This window comes from Helianthus annuus, chromosome 1, assembly GCF_002127325.2.
Source record: "Helianthus annuus cultivar XRQ/B chromosome 1, HanXRQr2.0-SUNRISE, whole genome shotgun sequence".
In the NCBI taxonomy this organism is placed as follows: domain Eukaryota; kingdom Viridiplantae; phylum Streptophyta; class Magnoliopsida; order Asterales; family Asteraceae; genus Helianthus; species Helianthus annuus.
This window is the reverse complement of record NC_035433.2, coordinates 29683403-29702930: the sequence shown is the minus strand read 5'-3', so window position 1 is coordinate 29702930 and position 19528 is coordinate 29683403. Positions and strand designations below refer to the sequence as shown.

General features: G+C 38.8%; 1 protein-coding gene across 1 annotated transcript; it reads right to left on the bottom strand.

Moving 5' to 3' along the window:
- Window positions 1-16843: 16843 nt before the first annotated feature.
- Window positions 16844-18918, bottom strand: LOC110914397 (eukaryotic translation initiation factor 5B-like). Its single transcript, XM_022159352.1, has 2 exons — window positions 18631-18918; window positions 16844-18169 (listed from the first exon to the last, which is right to left on the bottom strand). Exons 1-2 carry the CDS (start codon window positions 18916-18918, stop codon window positions 16844-16846), a joined length of 1614 nt encoding a protein of 537 aa, XP_022015044.1.
- Between the last annotated feature and the right edge of the window lie 610 nt (window positions 18919-19528).

The following is a 19528-nucleotide window of genomic DNA, read 5'->3' as shown; positions in this document are numbered from 1 at the left end:
GTGTATCTGCCGAGCAAACCAAGGTGAGTTCACACAGCCAAGGCATGGGGTTCCCGGGTGGGAATGGGATTGTTGAATTATTGTACACACTCAGCTGATAGAACCTAACGATACGATACGACTAGACTAGTAACACTTACTGAACTGATCTTTGCACACCTGCCAAGGGTTGGCCGCGATATTATGACTGACTTCGCACACCTGCCTTAGGAAGGCCGCGAACTAAACTTACTAATCTTCGCACACCTGCCTGGTAGGCCGCGATACAAATAAACCTATTCTAGAATACTTGGGAGGAACATCCTCTAACATCTTCGCATACCTGCCTGGGAGGCCGCGATGGAAATACGATATATGCTATAGCGAACGAACTTACTACTCATTCTATACTATTACTGAACTGTTAACTGTGAACTCGCTCAACTAGTTGTTGACTCTCTGCTGCATGCCTTGCAGGACCTTAGGTACTTTTGGAGCTTGCACAAGGAGGGGCGAGTCGTTGTGGGCAAAGGATCGTGGTTAATTATTAAACACTATTGACATGTCAAACGTTTAGACTTATGTTGGGTTTTATACATTAATGCTTCCGCTACATTTACTTATGTTGGTTTTGATAAACACCTTTCGTATTGATGGATAACTTTTACTATTTAATTACATGTTCAATATGATTGGTGGCTTGATCCTAGTCATGTCACGCCTCCAAGCGGTGGTACTCCGCGTGTGGGATTTTGGGGGTGTGACAGGTCACGATGCCATCTGGGTAGTCGTGGATCGTCTTACCAAGTCAGCGCATTTCTTGCCAATCCGTGAGGATTTTTCGGCTGACAAACTCGCTCAAATCTACGTGGATGAAATTGTAGCTCGACATGGTGTTCCTTTGAACATCATTTCTGACAGGGATGCTCGTTTCACTTCTCATTTTTGGAGAACCATGCAATCTGCTATGGGGTCCCAACTTAATCTGAGCACAGCCTATCATCCGCAAACGAATGGTCAATCTGAAAGAACAATCCAGACACTGGAGGATATGCTTAGAGCTTGTGTGATCGATTTTGGTGGTAGTTGGGATTCACATCTTCCGTTGATTGAATTCTCCTACAACAACAGTTATCACTCCAGCATCAACATGGCTCCTTTCGAGGCTCTCTATGGTCGAAAATGTCGTTCACCAGTCTACTGGAATGAGATCAGCGAGGCTCAGCTTAATGGACCTGCCCTCATTTTAGAGACAACAGATAAGGTTAAGAAAGTTCGTGATAACCTTCAGACAGCTAGAAGCCGTCAAAAGAGTTACGCGGACCTAAAACGCAAGCCCTTGGATTTTCAAGTCGGTGATCGAGTATTACTTAAGGTCTCACCTTGGAAAGGTGTGATCAGATTTGGAAAGAAAGGAAAACTTGCACCTAGATACGTTGGACCATTCAAGATCGTCGAAAGAATCGGTAAGGTAGCCTACAGACTTGAGTTACCTCCTGAACTTGGAAATGTTCATCCAACTTTTCACGTGTCCAATCTCAAGAGGTGTTTAGCTGATGAGAACCTCCACATACCGCTTGACGAAATTCGTGTTGATAAAACACTGAAATTTGTTGAGAAACCAGTGGAAATCATGGAACGTGAAGTCAAGTGGCTTAAACGCAAGCGCATTCATTTGGTCAAGGTTCGCTGGGAATCTAAACGTGTACCTGAGTTTACTTGGGAACGTGAAGATCAAATGAAGGCGAAATATCCGCATCTTTTTCCACGAGTTTCCTCTAAATAAATTTCGGGACGAAATTTCCACAAGTAGGGGAGACTGTAACATTTGTGCTTGTAATCATTGTGAACAGTTCAATTATCAATAAAACAATGTTATTTGATCCCAATGTTTGTTTGGTTGTGTTTTACATTTTTCATGTTTTGACTTTTGTCCAATTTCAAACTCTACATCGCTTTCTGGAGAATTATACGCAAACTGGTGCGTAAACTTACTCAGTTTATTGCGACAAATACTCCGGAACATCAACATATACTCAACATACCTTAAATAACCTTTACATAACTTAGAAATAAGTTTTGAAGGCTTTGGTATGGCAAAAACAAGTTAATTCGCTTACAGGGACTAAAATTGACAAACTGCGAAAGTATGTCAATTCGAACTTTAACGAACATTTCGGAACATGTCCATAAGTTAAACATACCATAAATATCCTTTACATAGCTTAGAAATAGGCTTTGAGAGGTTTGGTATGCTAAAACAAACTTTTGGATCATTCAGGGACTAAAAGTGTCAAAAAGTGCACAAGTTTGCACTTTCGCGCATAACTTACGTTCTGAATACATCTGGACATCCAAAAATTTATGTAAGCATTATAATATTATGCCTTAGTGTTTGGCATGAGAAAAATCCATTCGCCGCGTCATTTGGATCATTTTTCGCACTTATGCGCATTCCGTCGTAATTAACCGAACATCGCGATCGTACGGCCAAACGAACCAACATCCGACATATTTCTGAGCATGTTTCATGTACAAAATGTTTAGGCATCATTTTAGGGCCTTAAATTTGGCTTTACGGGCCTTAGAAGTGTCGGAAATGGCTTAAACACGCAACAGGGACCAAAACTACCAATTCTGAAACTTTGTGCAGATCAGACATAGCCAGGCGGCCCGCCTGAGTTTTGTCAGATCCTGATGCGGGCCGCATGGCCCCTTCAGTAACAAAAGTTTTGTTTTTCTTGCAAATCTGGCCTTTCAAACACACCAAAGGGCAATGCCCTTTCACCCAATCAAGAGCCAAGGGCCATTTTCAGTAACCACAACATTTTGACAAGTGGACGCTTAGGATCGTGGCATGAAAATCAAGAAACGATCCTAACGGCTCTACTTTTCCAATAAATACCCCCCCCCCTTTTTGCTAAAAACTCACACAATCTGATCAAAATGCTCTAAGTTGATGCCATTGCTTCATACCTGAGCTCTTTGATCTAGATTAGCATTCGGGGACCCTCCGTAAGTATTCTTTCGTTCTTTTATTCGCTTTTCGAGTCCGAAAGTCAACGTTTTGTTGACTTTCTACATTGACCAGCCTATGGTCAACAAGAAGTTCGTGGAACTTCATAACGTGAGCGTGATCACGATGGTTATAGTCCGTAGTGACTATACCTACTGATTACCACGTTATCTAGGCTCAGTGACGAGTCGTAGTTTCGGCCAAAATGCGCAATCTTGCGTATTTTGTAACCAAACTACTCGTGAGCATCAAAGCCGTTTGTTTTGATGCCAAACCTGTTTTCTAAACTTAGTTAAGCATGTTCTAACATGCTTAGCTCGTCACTTTTAGTTTAGTGCTTATCTAGGGTCGTAAGGTAAGCGATCTAAACCATCGCTTATACTTTCGAACCCGACCCATTTGGTCGATCATTAGGATCCGACCAAACACATTAGGTGACCATAGCTATAACCTTCCGAGGTTAAGCCTTGTGGTCATGATGTTAGGCGTTCCAAACGTGTTCTACGCGAACGACGCGTAAAGGTAGCATAAGCTACCTAAACGGGTCGTAATGGGCCGTAAGCACTTAGGTTAGGTTTCATTTTAGTATGTAGGCTTTGTTAAACCATATCTCACGAGTCTCCATACTCGTTTGGTTTACGAACCCGCATACTATCCGATCCTTCCGATTTTGGTCCGGTATATTAATATAGCTACCTATTAGGTGTCGTTTGATATTCCGTGATCTCTAGCATTGTGTGATTATTACACAAGGAATTCAAAGCAATCTCAGGTGAGTACATTGAACCCCTCTTTTACTGTTTTCTAAACTGTTTTGGGGTGAAACACATGTGCCTATCTGTTACATTCATGCTTTCCATGTTTTCACATCATATGCCTGCTATGTTGTTAGTACATTATAGTACATGATTTCATTACATTTCATGCTATGTATGCCCATTGTGTGCGTACTTAGTACATTGATTTACATTACATTCCTGTTGCATATGTTTACTCAGCATATGGACACATTGATTTACATGAACATTTCTGTTGCATATGTTTACTCAGCATATGGACACATTGATTTACATGAACATTTCTGCTGCATATGTTTACTCAGCATATGGGCACATTGATTTACATGAACATTTCTGCTTCGTATGTTTACTTAGCATACTTAGTACAATTGTTTACATCACATGCCTTCATTTTGTTATGACATTTGGTTTGTTTAACATGGGACAATGCATTCATTAACATTGATCACGCTGTTCGTTAGTAGGTAGTGGTACCATAGGAATTGACAACTCCCGTTCCTGAAATCCTGGGTTTGATAGGATTGTAAGGAATGACCGAATTCGATATACATAACTTAGATAAACCTTTAATTTGTTTAAGGGTTTATCGCCACAGTCTCAAGGCTTGGATGTATGCATATTTCACAATACCGCATAAATGTTAATATCAATAGAGCATGCATTTTTCCACAGAACATAACGTTGATTTAAACCACGTTTTACTTCAACGACTTGTTTTGTGCATTTTACATATGGTTTAAGTTGATACATTTCGCTTATCGTACATGATACATTTTGGGATACACATTACATGATTTACATTGAACATAAACACGTTGACATTGACATACATGTTTGGTGGTTTACATTGAACATAGACATTTGACATGATTTACACAATAACACCTGACAATTGAGTTATACAAGAACAATCTTACATGGTGGATGGTTTGGGTAAATGGTTTGAGTAACGTGGAGTATGTAATATGATGCAAACATGGTGGATACGCCGCTGGTACTTCCTATATATAAATGTTTGTATAGTATTACATATCTTACCGTTATCTAAATCATTTCAGTTTAGACATATAACATTTTATACAAATAACATACCTTTCATAAAACATTGTCTTACAAAACAATATTCAACTCATTTTACTAGGTTATTCGTTTAACCTTACGTTCATTTATACATATCATCTGATATTATCGTTTTTCAAATGGTTTACAAAGCGAGACAAATTACAAGGTTCATGACTGACTGTTATTAAACATTTCTTAAAAACTCAAGTCATGAATCCCACTTTCACAAAACCTATGTATCTCACAGGCATTTTTATGCTGACGTACCTACTTTCACATGTGTTTTCAGGAGCTGTTCCATAAGATGTTGATCACGATACTAGGGCGGACCTGTGCCTTAGAGACTAAAAAATGAAGATAGAACTAGTATAACTATGTTTTGAATTCTGTACTTCCTTTTAAGACAATGTAACACCGGTGTTTGATAAATAAAATGTAACTTTAATTTCCATGGTTGTATAACAATTAATTCTGTCCACAACACTCTCCGGCGTTTCCGCCGCGGTTGCACGTTACACGCGGCCGGGGTGTGACATAGACTACGGTCAAGGTCAAAGATAATATCAAGACGAAAATAAATGATGTTAAACAAAAACATGGTGCCTTGACACCAAACATGAAATTTTAAGAATGTCATGAGCAAGGAATGATCTACGGGATTAATATAACCTTTGGGGTTATAAACAATGGAAAGGTCTATGAGGATAAAACGACCCACGGGTCATGATTAGAAAGAAATTATCAGAACTTCGCCTTAAAGAGGTGAAAGTCTAATCAAAATAGCCCATAAGGCTAAGTGATAAAACCTACGGGTTAATTAGATAAAGCGAGGGAATCAGTTGAGAATCCCCGCATAAAACTAAGACTGTAAAAGAATAAATTTTGGACTGTCAATATCCCGGTATGGATAATTGACAAAGGTTAAAAGGAAGACGCTAAACTAAAACTTCAGTTTTAGTAAGAAATAACGTATTTACAAATATAAATTCCGTTAGGAATTTAAATAATAAGTATGAAAGATACAAGTCCTGACACTGATAGGCGCAAGGCAATATATTCGAAAAGTAATATTTTCGAAAATAAAAGTTTGATGTAAATTAAACATGATGTGACATGATCATGGTCAAGAAATGCAATGTGAAAAGTAGAATCACATTATAACCAAGTGAGTGGTAAAAATTAACTGGACTAATAAGTCGAGTTAGTGAGGCCGGTTAAGGTCATTTAAATAAAATTGGTCGCTTGTAAGCGGTGGATTCGGTATAACTGAACTGAATAAATGAATTTGAAAACAAAAGAAATTGTTGCTAAAGGTGAAAGATTTCACTAAAGATCTTTAAACGGGTCAAAGTAACGGATTCATAAGGAAATTCGACAGTATATGAAAGCGATGGATATCGCTAAGTTAACTAAACTAGTGGAAATAACGAGATTACGTTATTTCGAAGTTACACTATGTCGTATGAGATATGTAGACAATTAGTAACCAAAAAGATGTTACCGTACTTTTCGGGTAATATTAACGATTGGTTAAAAAGTATAAGTAATGTTTAGAAGATTTCTCGGCTCAAATATATTGAGTTTAAACTAAATGAATTATGTAAGAAAAGGTTTCGAGGACGAAACCTCTTTAAGGGGGGTAGACATGTAACACCCCGAAAACGAGTTTGGTAATCAAACTCCGTTAATACTAAAAGACGGGTAACGTACCTTTAGTAGTAAAAATAACCCGGTAAATATTTGGATTTAAATAAGAAATCCTAATATTAAATAAAAAAAAACGAATCAAAGTTTTAAGGAATTGACTTTATAAGAGCCTGAGTTAACGGGACTCAAAATATAACGGGTTATAGCTTCCTGAACCCATCAAATTAACTAGGAGTAATTAACCTAGTTAATAAGGTGTAAATAAGTAAATAAAATATGGAGTTCTAGTCCCTAATAATTAAAATCTAAACTTGAGGGACCAAAACCGTTGAAAAAGGAAACAAGTTATTATTAATAAAAAAAACACACCACACACACACAAGGTGTGTGTGGATCGATCTCCAGGAGCGACCAGAAAAGGGGTGAAACCCTAAAGTGCCAAAAATCATCAAATTGAAGGTCGATTTCAGTCCTAAATCGATGCATGATCACATAAAAACGATCACCAAGTCGTGGGGATCGTAAGGTATGTCAAATTGTTGATGTTTATGAAGTTGAGATTTTTGATGAACTTGTAAAAATCGAAATTCAAGCTTGAATGATTGATGTTTGGGTGAAACTAGAATGAAATTCATGCTTAGAAACAAACCCTAGTTGAAAACTTGAAGAATTAGTACTAAAACTAGGAGTTTGATAATTACCCTATTATGTGCTAAGTGGGTTTTGATAATGTGGTGAAGATGATGATATACTCATGTTTAAAATCATCATAGTTGATAGTAGAAACAAGATACTTGAACAATTTGCAAGTTTGAGTGTTGATCATACATGACTTGAAATGGGTTTTTATAATATGATGATGTTAGTGTCTAATTTGCGATTAGAATCATCATATTAGATAGTAAATATAAAGTACTTGAACAATTTTGGTTTTTGGGTACATAAATCATAATTACCATGAATTGGGTTTGGTATAAAAGAGGGAATTATGAAAGAAACGCGTAATTAGCTAACTTGACTAATTACATAGATATGGGATAAAATGGTTTCTAATCATAATATTGAATTGCCTTGATTGAGCATATTATATGAATAAAGGTAGTTGATTTTAGAAAGTCGAAATAACCAATGATGAAGTGGAATAGAAGTTTCGACATAAAATCCGTAAGATGAAATAGTCATAATAATGATGACTAATCTGACCGTCTTACGAATTATGATGATAGTTTGACTCTTAACAAGCTGGAGGCTTGGGAAAGAAGCGGGTCAAACGGATCGTGTACGCGAAAAGAGCATAACCGGATGCAAGGTAAGTAAAACTTACACCACTTGTAGTATATTGTGTTTATTTTATAAGCGATGAATACAATAAATGATTAGGTTCGAATCATGGGTTCCGACACGAAACGAAATGAGTCGGAACCAATAAAAATGTTTTAAACCATGATTAATGGTGAAAGAGGCAAATTGGTAAATTGGTCATGTAATGACTAATAACTAAAGAGTTTTCGTTAAGATCACTTTAAAGTGCAACTAATAACAAGAAAATAAGTAGAGATGGAAATTTAGTCAAGTACCGACTAAAGTAAATGATAGTTAAAAGGGGTCTAGTGGCAAAAAAAAATCCGAAATGGGTCGGATGGGCAAATTGGTAATTATTAACCATGTTTTGCTACTTATGAAGATGCTTAGTCATATAGGCCAAACGGGTCAAATGGCGTGATAACACCATTTGACTATATAGACTGATGTGGTTGTCAAGTCTTGTGTTAACAGGAGCGATTAGCGATTCGGATACTCCCGTCGCCATACAAAATGTGATAGTAAAAGCGAGGTATAAATCGGGTCTATTTGTTGATCCGAGCCAGGTACGCATATTTATGTAGTAGTTAAAAGTGATATTTTGGTTGAATAATTGGTAAGAGTCCTTCATTGTAAAAGAAGGACCAAAATCGACCAAAACGCCCTTGTAGGCTAAATTGAACAAACAACTCTTAGAGGTTGATTGGAAACGAGTCTTATGATTAAACAAAAGCTTAGAACGAGTATGAGTAGTGAAAATGAAATTCTAGGGTCGAAAGACTCCATATGAGTCTTTGCCGTAAAATGATATTCCAAGGGGTATAATTCGGAACACATAGATCTCTACTTTAAATCCAACACACAATTAGTTGTGATGGAAGAATACTATATAAGAAATATAGGTTACAATGCTAGAATAGAATAAAAGCGATTTTGAGCCTAAAAGTGCTTAAATACTCTTAATGGGTCAAAATAAGCAATTAAGCGTAAACGGGATTTTATTATGTAAGAAACCCGTGATTTGAGAGTAATATGATAGGAGATATTGATATAATGAACCTCATGAGTTTAAAGATCAAATAAACAAGTTGGTGTGATAAAATCATGAACGGGTCAATATTTGGTAAAAAGGATAATAAGTCGAAGACTTAAAAGTCTAGAATTTTGTTAATCCGGATGTCGGATTTTAACTCCATTAGATGGAGAATTAAATTACGGTCGCGTAGGAAAAAGAATCGCGTAAAACGGATCAATAACGAAGAAGTTATGGTCGTTTCCGTGAAATCGGGTTGAGCTGGGAATCTGCAGCACCAGCAAACAACATTCTGTCGAAACAAGACCGTGGCAAAGCGCCACGGCTAGGCATGAAACTCGTCGCGCTACGCGACGAGTGGTGGCGTAGCGCGAGCACCCTCGTGGCGTAGCGCCACCACCCACAGCGTGGATTTTTCTTGTTTTCGTTACGTTTAAGCACGGAACTTGTTTATACTCGATTATTAAAGTGTCAAAACTAATTATTTACATGGTTTTGACCGTAGGTGAAGATGGACCTAATCTGGATGAAGATCAAGCGTCGAGCAAGAACCGAACACACGTTAAATGAAGCTTCCGCGTCAAAACTTGATTGTATAGTTATAAGTGAATTATGTAAACGCTTATAAATTGTTTTTGAAATGTTGTAAACATTTGGGAATGTGGGTATAACAAGTTTTTGTAAAGTCACATTTTAGCATAAAAATGTGTATGTTTTATTTAAATATTAATAAAATGAGACGGGTCTTACACAACAATTTACAAACAAATATCCAAACACCATAATAACTCAAACAAACATTCAAAGTTATTATTCAAGAAATTCAAGCACAAACATAGTGTTTCAAAAGCAAACCTTACATCTAGGATGATCACCAAAAGTTTAGCCACGCATGACTTGGTACATCATCATCACACAACGATTAATGTTCATACGAATCGAATACACAAACCGAATGTTAGGAATTGTTTAGAACCAAGCCAAAACAAGCAAAATCGCCCCCAATGTCTACCAAAAACGTCCAATGATGAGAATAGGTGAAAAGACACCATCCAAACTGACTTAATGTGGCAGTTACATAAATTCCGCAGACTCCACCGTAAGTTACGGCTCCACCGTAAGTTACGGTGGAGATGATGTTGTTACGGTGCAGGTTATCTGAGTTACGGTAAGCATCAGGCCAATTTCATGTCCACCGTAAATTACGGTAGGACCGTAATTTACGGTGATGACCTAAGTTTTGCTCTTTGTTTTATCTTTCGTTCCACGCGCAACCCGTTCAACTCCAAACCGTCCAAAGCTGCGTTTTATCCACTTTAAGCTCCCGAACTACACCTGAAACATAAGCAACCGTAGTCATCTAATTCAAGATAATTACGCGATTAAGTGAAGGATGAATTCGTCTTTTAACATGATTAAGGGTTGTCCTATGGACCACCCGTCAGTCTTAGACCCCGAAGTGCGATCACATCTGCAACACTCTGGAAACATACCGTGCGTTACGCAGTTAACTTGCAAGAACGATGGACAAGAGGATGAGCGTAAAGCCTCACCAACCTCAGTATTAGAACGACTCTGATTACTGGCAGCGAACATCAACAATTTGACTTCGATCGAATCCTAAGCGACTTATAAGAGTCAACTCTTACGAATCAATCAGGACATCGGCGATGACAATCGACTGCAGTATGGAATTTGTGACTGTTAGCACAATGAGTAATGCTTTAGGACGTGGCACGGAAATGTGACAATATGGACTTTATCGGTGAAGGATCGTAGGGCTCCGTTTCAAGCAACGACAATAGAGGCAACAGTCATGGCAACATCAAGGTACTTGTAATCGTAGCATGGAAACGAAGGTGACATTGGCAAGAAATGATTGCTGTTAAGTCAAGACGTCAACAACCAAGGGAATAATGGCAGTAATGGGAATCCTCGTAACGATAACAACAACACTGGAAATGATACTCATGGAAGGGCATTTAGGATTAGCGTGGGCAACGCCAGGATTATAGCAATATGGTAGCTTGTAGGGGTAGCAAATCGCTTCGTTTCTGTCCGCTCAACCCTGATGATTCTTAAAACCGAACCTGTTGAGGAATCGACTGATGGCAAGTCAATTGAAACTCCATATGTCCGTTGGGATGCAAACTCGACCTAGTGGGACAAGTGTTCGACATCGACCTTCTTTTCTACCACCCTTGATAGTTTTGATGCAGTAGTCCGTATGGATTGGTTATCCAGATATCGCGCAGATATACCTCGTGAGGAGAAAGTTGTCGCATATCGTAAAGTATAGGAGTGGTGCAGAGGTTAGCATCAATCCAGGAATGAAGGTCAGAGGTGTCTACGGAAGGATTACCCCGCTATGCTGGCACTCGTACCGATGTTAAAGCTAAGGAAAAGAAGATCGAGGATCCAGGAACTGTTCGTGATTTCTTTCGGTGAGCTACTCGAGGAACTTCCAGGTTTACTTCCACAACTTTTAGATGGACTCTCCATTTGATCCCGCGCCAGAGGCAACCATGATTCTTCGTACTTCTTACAGTCTTGCGCCAGGAGGATTGCAAGAACTGTCAAATCAACTACAGGAACTGTGGGACAGGGGTTTTTTCGGATCTAGTTTTCGCTCTGGGGAGCCCCGATTATATCCGTAAAGATAAGCCTTATCGTTGGACATGTGTACTGACTATCGAGAACTCAGCAAGGTGACAGTCAAGAACCGTTTGCCTCGACCATGTATTGACAACCTGTTGACCAACTGCGAGGGTTAAGCGCCTATTTGAGGGTTGACTAATGAACGAACTCATCAGATGGAAGTCCAAGGGAAAAATGATTCCTACAACAGCGTATCGAACGCAGTACGGCTATTGCGACTTTGTATTCCATGACATTTGGACTAATCATCACATCAGCAGTTGTATGGATCACATGAATCGGCTATGATTATTGACGACGTATTGGACGACATCTGTATTTTAATTTAGAGCTCTTGAGGGAGGATCCATTCCGCTTGAAGTCTTGTAAAATGTAACATCTGGATTCGAGAGATACACTTTGGGCATGTAACCAACGAAGTGGGAACACACGAGGTTCTTGCTAAAGATCCATTTTGTTAGAAATTGATCGACACCAAAGATTCCTTCGGGGATGCAGCAATTCCTTGGTTTCACTAGATACTATCGCAACTTATTCACAGGATTTTCGAAGGTCGCACAACTTAAATCTCTTTAGCACAGCAAGGTGCTGTGTTCGTGAAAGACGAAACAGGAGGACGTCATTTCAGCTTTCGAATTCCAACTCTGCAATGCACTGAGCATCATCTTTACCCGAGGGTGCGGGTGATTTAGTGGTATACCATGATGGTCCGAATCAGGGTCCCAGCTACACACCGACGCAACACGAGAGAGTGATGACTTACGTGATGGAGTTACAAAGAGGAACCGCATGACACACAACTGGCGGTTAAAACCGTGGTCTTGGGATTTTAGATGGAGGCATTACTTGGACGGTACAAGGTGCATTATTTAGACCGATCACAAGGGCCTCCCGTATATCTTGGCTTCGACAGAGCTAAATCAGTTAATGGCATCGTTGGAGGGAACTTTTGATGATTACAACTGTGAAACCTGAATGTACACAAGCTTTGCAGCTCACTATCGACCCTAACTTACCTGATCGGACTCGCTCTGTTCAAACTGGAGAACTGAAAGAAGAGGATTTTCAAGTTAAACCCATGAGGGGCGTGGAGAAGAAACCGTGGGCAGGACGGACGATATTCACTACCCCATGGAACGAATGTGGGTCTCGTTATACAGCAACTTTAGGGAACTCGTGTCGAGCAAGGCACACTAGCCTCGATATTCTGGTCCTCTGGATTTTGATGAGAGATCTTGGGATTTATAAATCTGGTATTGGTGATCGGGCAGGAAGGCCCACCTAGCTATGTTTGTGAATGATGTTTGACTTGTAGGAAAGTCAAGATGGAGTATCAGCAACCGGAAACACCCATAGGGAAATGAGAATAGACTGACATGGATTCTGTCACTAGTTTTCTTACAACTCGAAACGGAAACAATTTCACCTAGGTGATCGTTGATGGTCTCGCGTTACCCGCACACTTTCTTGCAATCAAGGAAACTGGCAAGTCTTCATGGCTGTGAATGTTCCTCTGAGAGAGGCGGCTTTTAGGCACGAGGTGCCAACTCCTATTACCTCTGATTTTGAGCTATACCTGATGTATGACAGGCGATACACAACACCCTTGGCTCATGTCTAGACATGAGCATTACTTATCATCATAGGATGAACTATTTGAGTAAACGAACCCCCCGTGACACTCGAAGACATGCTGCAAGCATATAAGGGATTAGCTTAGTGTAAATTGGAAGGACGTATACTTTTGGCTCAGTTCTACCATAGTTGTTACCCTTCTAGTATTCAGACAACTCTGTTTGAGGCATTGCATGGATGATAATGCCAATCTCCTCGTGGACTGAGGTGGATAACAACCTAAACAGGGTCCAAGACTTGTACACGAAACTCTTGGGAAGATTGCTAGGATCGGAAATTGTTTGGCGGCAACGAGTGACCATCAGGAAAGATGATAAGCTTAGGAAACACTGGGAGTTCATTGTAGATGGTCGTATCATGTTGAAAATCTCACCCTGGGAGGGTGTGGTACGCTTGGGAAGCGTGGCAAGCTTAATTTACGTTATGTTACATTGAGTTATTCGGAATTCTGGAAAGAATTGGTCACGCCGCCTACAAACTCGAGTTACCCGACGAATTGGGTAACGTGCATGATATCATTTATGTCTCGAATCTAAGGTAGTGGTTGTCCGATGAAACGCTTATGATACCCTTGTTAGAGTCTCAGGTTAATCACAAGTTGCAGTTGTTGAGGGATCTACTGAAATCATGGACTAGGACACCAAGATTCATTAGAATGGTCGAATTCCAATCGTGAGAGTTCATTGGAAATCAAACTGCTGAATCAAACGTTGACGCAACCGGCGAATTTTGAGACGAAATTCCTTTCAAGTTGGGGATGATGTGGTACCCAGGAAAAACCCACAGTCATCCTGATCCACCATTTCACTTTTAAGGGACTGTTTATCAAATTTCGGGATGAAATTTCTTTCAAGTTGGGGATGATGTGACAACCCGAACTTTCAAGGTCAGTAATGTTCTATTTTACGATCCTTACTTCCTTACTTCTCGTTATCTTCCTCTATGTGTTAAAACGTTCTGTTTATATAACTTCGTTAAACTTAATTGTATGATAACTTATTAGTTAACGTTTTGGCTTTTGGTCCACACATCTTCTGGGCCATACCTTCACACTTTAAAATCCGACAATGTATCGGCCCACAACATGGATCACCCAAGCCCGTTACACACTTTGCATATCCTCACTTTTGTATAGTTAGATCTCGGCCCACCCAGCTCTTGTAAGCCCAAAGACACCTCATGACCGGCCCACTTGTTAATGGCAATATAATTTGAGGTTACGTAACCCTCTCTACACTAATCACATTATCTCAATACCAAGTTACAAACAACCCTACCCCCCCTTGGAATTGCGACGACAGGATACATCCCCTCTCGAAAATCTTCTCAGCTTCACCTTGTGTTCGGTTAGTTCTTGTATACCATTATTGATTTAACTTCTTGTTGCACATGCCAATATGTCGCTATAGTGGATGTTATGATGAGATGTTATTACCTGCTAGTTGATAGGCTTGATATGTATAATATTAGAAGTTTAATAAATACCTTACTAAACTTCCTGTTAGATTTAATCAAGAAGCATGATAATGATTGTTTAATAGTGAAGTATATGTTAGATAGTGAATAATATTCGCAAATTAATTCAACGATTACGTGGGGATTGTGTTAGGATTACATGATAATAGAAGTTATTTGCATGATGATTTGTATAAAGTTGTGTGCTATTAACAGTCCCGTCGTATTGTATTCACAAAGATCCTAGTGAGAGTTGTGATGGTGTTTTAGTTGGATTCGAATGACAATGGTTTTAGGGTGTAAATGTTGGCTAATGATTTGTGAATATTTAGGAATGCATTATGATCTGATTTGTATGATTGGTATAATATAGTTGATCCAATTCGACCAATGATGGTGATAACTGCTATGATAATTTTTATGTTAATGGTCATGATAATTGTTATGCTAATTGTTAATACTGTTTAAAGATAATGTGTATATTGAGGGTTAACAGAACTGATTGATTAAGATTGTTACAAGGGTATATCTATTAGAAACAAAACATCACATTAATCGAATCACACACAACCATACCTTGGACTGGTATGTTTAATGGGCTGCGATTGAGTGGAGGCACACCATACTTAGTTTGCAAGCCCAACTTGCTGTACACTTAACTTGGGATCACTTAAGTGAGTATGGGCCGGGAACCAGCGGGCCACATCTGGGCTTGCATCAGGTCGGGTTGGGCTCGGTCATACAGATCACGGCGGCCGTGGACGTGTTGAGCTTTATATGTTAACTGGGCCGCAAGAAGCTGTTTAGGTTTTGGGCGATGGGCTTTGGACGGGTAAATGTTTTGGCTGGGTTTTATGTGGGAATTAAACATGGGCCGCCGAGTCGTGTCGGGCCTTATGTGGTTTCGATACAGGATCATGATAACCAAAGTAATTATAAAGGATAATGAAATATAATTGCTACATGCATATTCATGGGTATGAGATGTGAGTCAGTATGATATATGGATTTGTATTGTGAAAATACGTGTAACCCGAATGTTCATTGTAGGATCGAGGATTCGTCCAAAACGAGTCAATCTGAGTCAAATCTGGTTTCTAGAAAGGCGGAATCAGACTAGAAACCGTCAATCTGTGTTAGAACAAGAGTAGAAGAGTAGAAAGTCACTTTAAACATGTTCTTCATTCATATAATACGTTTTGGTACGGAGAGAATTCGTCAGCACTTCGTTACAAAATTCTCTAGAAAGTTTCAAATGAAGAACACTACTAGCCTATTCATAGGCTTGCCAGAAAGCACGAAATAACAGACCCAGTTCGCACGAGTTGGACAGAACCACTTCGTGCGACCTGACCTTATCAGGTCATGCGACCTGGCTTACAACACATAAGCTTAACTTTTTCAAACTATTACATGTAATTGATACGACATAGAGTGATGACGCAGGCGATAGACATTATGCATCAACAAACTTCCCCCTGGATATTGCCATAGTCTTCAGTCAGCCTGTCTTCAAAACATTCTTTACAAAGACTTGAAAAATTATTCCCTTTGCTTCGGATTTTTCAATAACGCTTTCCTGAGCTGTTCCTTCTCTTTGGCAGCTCTCTTTTCTTCCTCAGCTAGCCTTTGCACACATGTAGCTCGAGCAATTCTGTCTTTTTCTTCACGCTCTTCTCTCTCCTTCTCTGCTTTTAGAAACTCTTCTCTTTCAATCTCTCTCCATCTTGATAACCACATATTTTCAGAATTTATACCTTTTTGAAAACATACTGTAGCTACCTTCTGAAACTGCGGAGCTTGATCTTTATCTTCTGCCTTATATCCGATCATGTTCACAAACAAAAATTCAATATCCTTTGCAGAACAATTCACTATCCACATCGGATCATACAGATGAATATATGTGCTATCATTCCCAACTCGATACACAATTACTGCATCGTTCGTCATGCAACTATACACCCAGCATACAAACCCTTCATGAAAATTCTGTTCCATCTTCGGCAATGGAATATTCTTTATAACTCCGGGCTTCTTGATCTTCAGAATTGTTTCTTCAATGCCTGTAACATGATCCTTCCTCTTGACTTTCTTAGGATAATGTGGCTTCCAATGACGAAATTCTTTGAATGCTTCAAATTTCATCAAGCCCCATGTTGGCATATCATAAACTCTGATAGGATATGATAACGTTCTTACTTTGGGCAACTCTTCAACATCCCACCAAGGCAGAGACATTATATCTTGAATATACTAGAAATACTGAATGCCAAATTCTCTTCTAATAGCATACGCGTTGACTTGTGGCAGATAACCCCAACTTATGATATCACCCAGAGAAACATCTCTATCCCTCTTGTAATACTTCAGTGGTCTTTTGTATTTTCTATATGTATCCTTCCTGGACCACTTCTTTCTTTCTTCAAGTTGTTCTTCTTTTGACATTTCTTTAAAACTCTTACTTTTAACACTTTCAGCAACTTTTCTTCTCAGCTCATCCTCATTTGCTTGACTGAAAAACTCAGCAAGAGTTGGAAAGCTAGAAGTATCAACATTAACATTCTCATTCTGATCATCATCGCTCCAGTCTTCTACTTCCACTTTATCATAATTATCAGCTTCTTCAACGTACTTGTACTGATATTCAGGTTGATGATTGATGTCAAATTCGTTCAACTCCTTTTCAAAATCAAAGTTAAACTCACTTTCATCAATATGCATCATCTTAATGATCTCAGCTCTAGTATAAGTGTGCAAAATCTCACCTTCCTCTACATCATGTTCAAGACGTAGAATCAAACCTGCCCTCTGATCAATAATCTCATCAACATTTTCAGCATCACCATGCTCCCCCTTTCCTCCTGCATTTTCTGGTTCCTCATTTGCATCATCTTGAAGATACTCGTCAATATTCTCTTCTTGTAACGCTTCAGTTACTTTTATACCAGAATTACCTTGATCAGCATCATCATTTCCATCATCATCATCATCATCATCGCTATGAACAGAATATACTTCAACTGCATCATCTTTCAGATTATCATCTTCGTCTTCTTCATCTTCTTCATCATCTTCATCATTGTCGTTAATCTCACCAGATACTGAAGTTATTGGACAAGGATCTAGAATAGACGATTCTGGAACTTTTGTCGGCTCAGTCAGAACAATTTCTCTTTCAGTTACTTGAACATCATCTTCAACTGGAACACCTTTACCCTTATCTTTCATTCCAGCTTCCATTTCGGCTTCATGTCTTGCTCTAACTTCCGCAAGTTCTATCTCTTCAAACCTTTGTTCAATTGTCTTTCCGATCAAATCTTCCAAAAATTTCTTTAACATATATTCTTCATGTTCCTTGTTAGCATTCTTGGCTTCTAACTCTTTATTTTTCAACTTAAAGTATTCATTCTGCTCATCCCTTCGAGACTTTTCTTCTTCCAATTCAGCTATTCGAACTTTCAGAATATCTATGTCGGCTTGATCAGCTTCAATCTTTTTCAATAAAGATGAATTCTCAGATTCAACAGACTTGACACGTTCTTCTAACTTCTTTTTCTCACTTATCACCTCATCCACTTTCTTTTTGCAACTTTTTCACAAGATCATCATTCACAAAGCTAAAATCATCAAGCTGTTCAAGAACTGTACTCTCTGGAATATGTGGAAAATTTTCAAAACCAGACGATCCAGGAGTAGTATGAACTGGTGGTTGTGTGATTGGTTGTGTTTGTTGGATATGTGGTGAAGTTATTTGAGGTTTTTCATGAATGGGTATGATGTTGTGATGGTGATTTTGGTAAATGTAAAAGATCAGGTGATGGTTGTTGTGGTGGTGGTGATGGTTGTTGTGATGGTGGTGATTTTGGTTTATTTTGTGATGGTGATGGTGGTTTAGTTTGTGGTTCTGGTGTAGACTGAGCTTGTGGATCTTGGATATATTTTAATTTCAGCTTGAATTTTAACTTTCGCGCTGCTAGAGTTCGGACACGTTTTCTTGATGTTGATTTCTTTCTTCCTCCTGATCCTGGTGTTTTTTCAACCTGAACATCTTCTGGTGGATCTGAACTCCTCTTTCTCTTCTTTTGTTTCTCTCTATCTTTCGGATCATAGTTTTCTTTGATCCAACGATCAACTTCATCATCCGTATCACCTTCTGCACCAGATGAACTCTTTTCTTCAAAATCAACTGCTTTCTTACTAGCTGCTTTCTCAGCTTCTAAAGTATCATCAATATCTTTCAACAACTGCTCAGTTTCAGGAGTTAATGGATCTTGATCTTTTTCAACATTAGCTTCTGTCTCATCAACTTCTGGTTCATCAACCAACATTGTTTCAACTGCTTTCTTTTCACGTTTCTTCTGTGGTTAAGAAGATGATCCTTCTTCAGCTTGAACTTTTGGTGTAGGAGTTCTCTTTCCACCCTTTTTCTTATCTTTTTCTACCTTTGTATACCAATCGTTTCGAGTTTCACAAAAATCTTCTAACTTGATTAATTCATCAATTGCATTTTTTCTTTAATTTCAGCATCATTCCTCCACTTTAAATGATTTACTGGATCTGGATCTTCATATTTATCATCTTTGATGAATCCGAAAACTCTGTCTTCTTCGGTTCTGGCCAATTCTTTGTGTAATTGGATAATCGGATTAACGTTTCATTATCCATGTGATGCAACAACATTAAATCATTTTGTTCGTCTTTCTTCAGATTCGGATATGCATGATCCAGCATCATCTACACAAATCTTGGATACACCCAACTTCGACTACAAGAAGTAATATTATCTTTCATGTAGTGAAAAACAATTCTAGAAAAAATGTATTTCTTGTTTAGCACCAACGCCGTCACCATACACATTTGATAATCTTTTGTTAGTGCAATATCTGTCTATCGCCTCCGTCAATCTATTCCGTAGCAGAAATCGAAGAAACCGAAGGA